Source organism: Acyrthosiphon pisum, chromosome A1 (genome assembly GCF_005508785.2).
Source record: "Acyrthosiphon pisum isolate AL4f chromosome A1, pea_aphid_22Mar2018_4r6ur, whole genome shotgun sequence".
In the NCBI taxonomy this organism is placed as follows: Eukaryota; Metazoa; Arthropoda; class Insecta; order Hemiptera; family Aphididae; genus Acyrthosiphon; species Acyrthosiphon pisum.
This window is the reverse complement of record NC_042494.1, coordinates 117,525,636-117,535,226: the sequence shown is the minus strand read 5'-3', so window position 1 is coordinate 117,535,226 and position 9,591 is coordinate 117,525,636. Positions and strand designations below refer to the sequence as shown.

The following is a 9,591-nucleotide window of genomic DNA, read 5'->3' as shown; positions in this document are numbered from 1 at the left end:
CGTTTGTAGATTTATCCATAACATTCGGGAAGAGAAATCTTGTATTTTAATTTAAAGCTATAAAGATAATAAATAATAATACAGGCTATTTCTATCTCTTATATTATGTTATTTGTTTTTATAAACCACACATTTTTACAAACAATCATTTTATTTAAAACATTAATCACTAATATGTACTAAATGAGAACGAAAATAGTTTATTTTTTAGTTTAGATTACCATTGAAATGCATTTAGCACGATCGATAATATCAATATAAATAAAAATATAAAATTAGTTAAAAGGTTATTACAAAAATTGTAATTCAAATTTACTTTCCCATTAAATGCATAGTATTGCATAGATAGTAAATACTGAACAACAAATATTAAAGTCGTAATAGATACTAATTTAAAATTGTCCGTAATTTCCTGAACAAGTTCAATTTTTCATAAAATATATGTTCTATAATTACTATAATATGAGCTTACTATTATGCGCACTATTACAACATTAGTGTTTATTATCCACTTTTCGTCTCTTCCTTGTTCAGAAAGGATTGATGCGTATTGGAGTAATCTGCAATCTTTCAAAGAAATGAACTTCACAAGTCAATACATATCACATTTATTTAACATTATACTGTACTGGCTGAACATATTTTATACCTTTTAGGTTTAAAAAATATTTATAATAATTATAAATATTATCTTCGTAACTTTTAATACAATATTAATACACTTCAATCATAAATTAGGATTTTCTTATTACATTTTACAAAAAGTACGTTTTTATCAGTACTGTAAAGACTGTAAGTTGTAAAATCACAAGACTGCTGTACGCGTTCAAAGTTGCACTCGACGGTTTTGGAGTAGTGGTCGATATTTTAACCGTTACATTCATACTAGTACTACCAGTAGTAGTGCCTGCAGCGATCGTCGTAGGCGGTAATGTAGTGATTTCAATATCCTGCGGTTCTTTTTCTCCGTACGCTGAAGTCCATTGGTTAATGCCAACAGAATAACTGTCGAACCATTCCAAGTTGTATTCAACCACTTTGTACGAGTTTTCAAACATAGGTCGTACAGAGGCTCGAACAGTGGAATTGTTCTTAAAATTGTTTATCTAAAAATATAATTAAATATTAAACAAAATATGCACACGAACAGATCGATATGCAGGTCCCGGATTGCAGTCGTTTGTTATCTTCACGTCTACCACTGACCGATATCTATATTAATTTTACCACAACCAACAGTCCTCGGCAACCGATACCGACTCCGTACCCCGAATGCCTAATTATAACCAGAGGAGGTTGCGGAAGAGTCACAGTGACACATTATCAACCCGACCGCAAACACGAACTAGTCGCTAGTTAATTGTTTCTCGTCATTCGACTCACAGATTAGTAAGTCGCAAGTGACTTATTAGGTATTCTGGAAACGACAAACACTATACACGATAATATGTATAAATATAATTATTGATTTTAATCTTGCCTGTATTAGACTATTGTCCATGCATTAACCTGTCTTACAATATGTGCCTAACCATTAACCAATAATAACAATAAAAATAAAGATACTAATTACATCAATTATGTATTAATCAATAATGTGTCATATCCGTCTACCCAACGCCGAGACCACCGCGTAAGTCATGCCGCGTTAAAAAAGTGAACATTAAATAATTCTAAAGAATTCACGATAAGAATTCAATATTTTTGTACGCATTACAACGAAATTTTTAATGGTGATCAGACTTGTTAGATTTATTTAAGACCCGTTTAGATACACGATTTCCTGATTATATTTCACGTCAATAATAATATGACATTAACAAGTTGCACATCATTAATTTAAATCAACTTGCGGTGCATAATATGTTTGTGCTTATGTTTATTGTATAAGATTTTTATGATTTTTAAGACTCACCTTTTCGATTTCATCGTCGTTTGTCACCTTGGAAGCAAGGGTTGAATATATAAAGGTAATTATATCTTCACCATTAGGTAGCTGGTCCATAGTTATGTTTATGTTGGTTGACATAAATTCGTATAGCACATCGAGACCCAATGGAGTCACTGATATTGCAGACACGACGGATCTCATGTCTTTATATTTGATCAGTCCGTTGGGTCCATCTAGTATATGATTTATATATCTGAAACCAAATATAACCACTCAAAATACATGTAGGTACATAGGTATTAAAAAATATTTAAAATTCAATACTATTAAAATGTACGCAACATGATCGGAAAACTCGCTTAGATTTTTCATTGGAACACCTATTTATGATCAATATTTAAAATGTATATAATTTTTGTTTAAATGACCAATAATAACTTCACCCATATTATAAATAATTAGGTAACCACTGTAAATACAGTTTACCTATATATATATATGAATGTTTTTTTTTATTTGTTTACCCTCTATAGATTCAAAAACTATTAGAACGTTTTTAATAAAAGCTATATCAATAATTTCCTTGAAACCCCTATAATATGTTGCTATAGAATGCTCATATATGAATTTTGTTTTGGTTGTCGAAAATTGAATATTTTTTTGTATATTAAAATGGTTTCTATTGATTACAAATTACATTACTATCATAATTTTTATAAATATTAGTAGAGATACAGATTACAGGCATTTAAAATTATTTACAAAATAAATATTTTTTTAATAAATCGAATATTAATATCTAATACTTATGAACAAAACTACAATAATTACTTTTATGATTTGTTTTCTTAATTTTGTACATATTTTAAATGTAGACACCTAAAGACAGATATCAATCTTAACGATATTGGATTTACGTCGGCTTTTAAGTATTCATTGAATCTGTCTCCATTTTTTTGTGCTTACATAAAAAAATATGTCCAGAATTAAGAAGTGAAAAGTTATAAAATGAATTATTGTAATAGTGTTTGTATTATTTCTTTCAACAGACTCAAGTTGGAAAACGATATAAAGATGAATTGATTTTAGCCCGAATGAAGTCGAGTAAATATACAGATGGTAAATTTACAATATTTTGTTTGTCACTACGAAAGTGAAATAAAACACAATCAATTAACGCCACAGATATTATTCTCATTTTTCAATATTATTATCATTATTTAGGTCAATATTGGTCTATAAACTGAAATATTGATAAATCATGAACAGTTGGATATAAGAAAAGTAAATTTGGCACGTAATACGTGTATATAGGTAGATACAAGTAACAAATCGATGTAAAACGTCACTCGAAATATGTAAATAGAAACAGAGCACTACATTGAGACGTAAAACAGGCAGTTTCAAGCGTTACTTATTTGTCACTCAATGGTAATAATAATTTATGGCACTAAGTAAATAACATACTCAGACAATTGTGTCCTGTTGGTAGAACATCCTAAAGCAGACTCAGCTGAAGATTTTTCTGAAATTGAGTTCGTGCTATTATACAACGCTAACATGTTGTTAAATACCGATGAACCGTTGCTGTTCTTCACTCCGATGCAGAAAGCCGCGTCCTTGATATCAGCAGGTATTCTGTACGGTACAATTATTTAAGTTGGGTATTTGGATGATCGTGGTGCTAGTATATAGTATAATAATATGGTTACTGACTTTTCTCCGGCTTGCCATTTATTGAAGTATTCCTGTGCTTTCGTCAAACAGTATTTGTTCTCCAACCTACACGCCCAACTTGAAAATGTTTCCCAAGCACTCAACACTTTAAACTCAGTGTTGCCGCTCGACACGAGGTCTTCTAGCTTTTTGTATATGGTCCCAGCCAAACTGCTGACGTGAGACTGAACGCAAAGTATAATTGAAGTTATCATTACATATCTACTAGTGCATTACCATTGCACAAAGCTTATATATCCAGTAAAATAAAATATATGTGTATACCTTGAAGTCTTCGTATCCTTCGTCGCTACGGGGCATGCGCTCTAACAAGTACGAGAAGACATTCATCGCCGAATACCACGGTGTAGTGTTGTTTTCATACTTCAGATATTTGGACAAGTGCAATGCCACTGAATAGTCCAACTGGCCTGACCTCGCCAAATTGAATGCGTCGTCTATCAGCTGAGCTCGGCTGAGTACATGGATATCGGTGGGCGTCTCGTTCAGCTGCTTGATCAGCGCCATCCAGTTGTTGACGTCGTAGTTCACTCTGTAAAAACCTGATAGATAGACAGATCAGTTTGAGATTGATTATTATTCAGCTTTGAAGGCATCACGTTAACACTTACCGATTGCTTTTGGGTTAAACAGGTACCAATTAATATCTTCGGGGGCTTCGAAAACGGTCAACGGCGATTCTTTGTTTGTCCAGACGGAAGAACTACTGTTGTAAGTGAAATTTTTGCTTACATCGGTTATGTACGTGAGACAAATGTGCCATGCCGCCGTCTCGTTGATGGTTGTATCGGTCTTATTCACGTAAAATTGTCTCTAAATAAAACAAAAACATTTTATATAATTATAAAAATCTTCTAAAAACGAATATGACGTAATAATATTCACGGGTAATTTTAAGTACAATATTATTATTTTTGTATTGAATAAATGTATTGATTTATATATATATTTAAATAAATTGTAATATCTTTAATAATATAATATAATGATCATTGTTTGATTACTTGAGTCACTGAAAATGTATTTGTAGTTGCATTTCTCGTAACATTCAGAACCGGATATCCCGATTGTAACGTCCAATTTGACATGAATTCGTTTACTGTCAATCCATTCCCAATTTCATAATCCTTGTCGTATAACACATTGTCAAATGCTGAAAACAGGTTTGTAGGATCCGCTGCTTTGTAACTATAATAATTTAATACAACAATTATTTTTTACAAATACTGCAGTTAGTTATCAATATACAATATACAATAAATATGAAATTAAATGTTTTGTTAACCTAAAACGTAGGTGCTGAAGTAAACCATATATTATAATTATTCACCTGAATTGTTTCAAATAATATTGAAGGGACAATTGGAACAGATTTTCGGTCACCGTGTATCTCAACATTCTCAGAACTGACGCCGCCTTCCTATACGTTATGGCATCAAATATGTCGACAGTCTCTTGGGGAGTATTCACAGATGTGGTTATGGGATGTCTTGGAGTCTGGTCGTATGCCATTGAATTCTGAAACTGGTCGATCAGGAACAGTTCTTCCATCGGCCAACTAGTCCTCACCTACACCAATTATTGTTAAAAAAATTTGAACATTTCATTGTAAAAATGTATCAAACGAGCGTTATTTAATAACTTGTACATTACCATGCCGGTTGCAAAGTATTGGAAGTATTCTGCGAAACCCTCGTTCAGCCATAAATAATCCCACCACTTGCAGGTGACCAGGTTGCCGAACCACTGATGTGTGAACTCGTGTTGCACAACTTCTGACGACTGGATTTTAATTTTCGTTTTTGAATCATTTGACAACAACAATAAGTACTCCCTGTACAAAAACAATAGGATTATTTTTTTAGTAACTGATTAGCGTCTTCCTCTTTGTTCATTCATTTGCACTTTACTTGTATGTGTTCATTCCCCAATTTTCCATGGCTCCGGCACGGAAATCGGGTATCGCCAACAGATCCATTTTGGGAAGCATGTAATTGATGCCCGTGTACTCCTCCAGCACTTTGAGGTGTTTTGGAGCTTCGGTTGCTACATATTCAGTTTGACCCTGCTTTCCTTTGTATGTATAAATTGTTATTTTTGAATCATTTTTGTTTGGCACGAATTCACCCACATAAATGGCCGCCAAGTAAGTGGACATCGGCGGAGTTTCTTTGAAGTAAACAGTGGTGTTTTTTGAACTAAAATTCAAATTATTGTATTTTTATTTTTAAATACAACTACAATTAAATTCTTAAGTCTTTATTGTTCATAATATAAATTTCACTATATGGTAAATATGATAATAATAATAATAATATTGCTCTAAATTTAATCTTATCCAACAGGCAACAATGCACATTTTTTGTACACATTCATATTTTATAGTAATGTTATAACTTTTAACTAAATCTCTAAACAGATAAGTATTAGTACAAATATTGCATGTAAATATCACGTCATCTTTCCTCAATTTATATTATTGTGGTTACATAAGAACCTTTTTAACTTTTAAGGTTAACTAAACAAAGTACATCGTATCAAAACTACAAGGCTAACCTAAATTCACGATTGTCGATATTATTTAATTAATATTCGACACCACTTAATAATACTTAATGTGTAATCTCAATAATATACAGTGCCACATTTTTCATCAGAATTATTTGAAAATATAAAATATTGAGTACCTAAAAATTGATTTGACCTAATTATTACCTCAGGATGAATATTTTAACAGTAAATTTGTTTATGTATACATTTTTCCAAAATTGCTTGGTATAATATTTAATTATTGTGTAAAATAATAAGTCACATAATAAAATTATATATTCATCAAGAGTGGTGATCAAAACCATTATGGTATATCTAATTTTACTTTATTACTTAAAATGGCACTGCAGGGCATTAGTTTGATTAATAACGGAAATAACGTAAATATGTTTTTTTTTATATGAACTGTACCTCTACTAGATGTACAGGTGACACACTACATTTAAGGCTTTAACAAATTGACATAGACTAGTTACCTACGTTGACTACAACTTCCAATTTTTAAAATAATTAAAATAAAATAAAAGTATGAAATTTATAAAGTGTTTATTTTACTGTTTAATATTATAATATCACATTATATATTACAAACATTATATATTACCACAGGACGTACAGCAAAATGAATCATTCAATATTATGTTTAAATTATAAATTATTAAGATGTGTACTGAATATATTAGTATCATTAAAATTTTTGTGTGAATTTAAAATTATCCAATATCAGCTCCATTTATTATACATGCTCAAAAATCAAATATAAGCATGGATCGAGTGATATAAAAAAACTTGGACAAACTTTAAATCGTTATGAATTTGAAAAACATATTGTTATAATGATAGGTTAGATTACGTAGTGTACATTGTAATAGTTATATTATATTTTATTATATTTTATTAGATTACCATTTGATATTTTATTCTCATTTGCTTAATAGTGCGGCCCTACATGTCTATTTTTATTCATAATAATAGGTATACGCCACTGTATATTGTATATATAGGTATATTTATTATGATATACGCCTGACAAAAACTAATACATTCGCCTAAACATCTAAATAATATTAATCGACGTTAATTGAATATCACATTATTATTATAAGCTCATAAGCACTCGATAGATATTTTTCATTTAACACATATATTAATCATAGTGTACTTGAAAACCCAACCGATTTTAGAGGAAACCACACAAGTACCTTTTGCGTTTTAATACAGCCTATAATACTAATACCTATCTTGCAAATAAACAATAATTAAGTACCCCGCATAATAATTATTGGTGTCACACCTTTTTATTAAATTGTTGAGACTATTAACTTTTGGTAGATAATTATAATCGTGACGCCATACTGTGGTATGTAGTATGTACACGTATGCACTATACATTTTTGTTTTTCAAGTATGTTTTGAAAGTGATTTTTTTCAATAAAACTACTTCTGAGTATATCAAAAAAATCATTTTTTGGCAGTAAATGTGTTTAAAATTGTTGTGTTGAATAATTCATCGCTGATTGAAAGTAATATATTAGTATTTCATGTTTATCGCATATAGAATGCTAGTCACTTCAGGATATTTTTTTATTGTATACCAATTAAATTCGAAAAAATAATTAAAATACGTAAGCACATATAATAGAGTCGTGTTTTTGACACGTTTTTTGAAACAAAACCAATTTAGATTTTATCTGTAATTCAAAACATAATACTATTCAATACGTCTTGAATTTAATAAAGGTTCATATACTGATTGTGTTGACATTTATAAATTATTGTAATATCATATAACAAATACACATTCGATATACAATAAGAGTGTCCTTACCCTTCTTCGATTTTTAGGATTGGCATATTGGACAATACCGTCTGACCATTTTGCTTCACCACCGTTATGTTAAACTTGGCCTTGTACATAGGTTCATCATAGCACGGGAACGCTAACCTCGCGGACCTCGGTTCAAATTGCGTCACGGCCAACCACCTGTTGGGAAGACAGACTCAATGTAGTCGTAAGACAACAAAAAAAAACTACTCTTCAGAGTTCGTCATTGTGTGAAAGTCACTTGCAGGTATTTTCCGAAAAAATCAAATTTCAGTCTTAATTTGTGCGCAGTCAATATAATAATAATATGAAGTATAAATATAACAAGGACAACAACATCAGTAGGTGCTCACTTTGTCACTCCATCTTCAATATAAGAGCTCCTGTATAGACCTGTATTATCGTCCCGGATGTACCCTTTGTATTTGATGGTCACTAGCAACTGTCTATCCTTGGGTACGGCCTTTTGAAAACGGATTACGAATTGTTCGTTTTTGGTCTGGTACTCTAACCCGGCAACCACCATGTCCCGGTTATTCAAGACATCCGTAGCCGACACGTTAGTCACCGTTAGGTTGTTTAGGTTGAGCGTCACCGCGATGGTGCCTGGAGTGTTAATATTCACTAATATTTTGGCACAGCCTTCGAACGTCCAGTCACTCATGTTTGGAGCGAACCACAAATCGTACGACTCGGGGCTCGTATTTTCTGGCAACCGGAATACGTCCATCTTCTTGTCATCTGCATCTTCTTGTCCACGGACCAGGGCGCACAGCAGCGCCGCTGATAGGACCGCGACGAGTTTGAACATAATTTCCGACAACGACAACTATGATGATTTCTGCGTAACCCAAGTAATGACGATGGTAACGAATATTGCATAGGTTAACTCCAGACACGATTCGGCCACGGCCTGAACTAATATGAACACAAATCGTAGTCACCCAACCAATGTTTTGTCGTTGCGTGTAGTGGCCTCTTTTATCTTATCTTTTTGAGTGGAGTGCGATAGCGGCGTTTTAAGAGGACGTCGTGTCATAATGTGTAGTATCCGTCTTACAAACGACTACATGGCAAATATGCATTCAGCAGTTTCAATTTTGTGTTGCTAGCTTAATATTAAAGTAAATTGACCTATTATCAAACTTAAAGGTATGATCATTATTTGTGTTCTTTCGTTGGATTTTACGATGTTTAAGTTTTTAACCAAGTTTTGATTATGTAAAATATTAATAATTAAAAATTAAAAATGCTCACAACTTGTTTAAAACTTAAACTATCGTTAAAAAAACCTCATCAAAGAACACTGATAATGCTCTTACCCTCTAAGTTTCATAGCAGATAAATTTACTATGTTAAAGCTTACAACACAAAATTAGAACAGCTGACCTTATATTTTGGTATGTTATTCGTTAATAAGACGGAGACAACAAATACGGGTACGTTGTCTTCTCAACAACGAATTTAATTTGGAACCACGCGAACGCATTGGCAATATTCACACAAACATCCGTCCGTCCTTGCAGTATGATTTTTAGGGGAAAGCAGGGTAATTCAGTACTAGAAGCAAAATTGTATGATAAGGTTT

At 31.9% G+C, this 9,591-nt stretch overlaps 1 protein-coding gene across 1 annotated transcript; it reads right to left on the bottom strand.

The window, feature by feature from the left end:
* Window positions 1–592: 592 nt before the first annotated feature.
* LOC100144773 (membrane alanyl aminopeptidase N) lies at window positions 593–8,948 on the bottom strand. The gene is given in 12 exon segments (NM_001126134.2): window positions 593–1,106; window positions 1,916–2,144; window positions 3,359–3,529; window positions 3,608–3,792; window positions 3,893–4,170; window positions 4,240–4,441; window positions 4,633–4,816; window positions 4,959–5,197; window positions 5,282–5,462; window positions 5,539–5,826; window positions 8,007–8,162; window positions 8,357–8,948. Coding segments are annotated over 12 exon segments (2,922 nt in total). The 5' UTR covers window positions 8,815–8,948; the 3' UTR covers window positions 593–755.
* Between the last annotated feature and the right edge of the window lie 643 nt (window positions 8,949–9,591).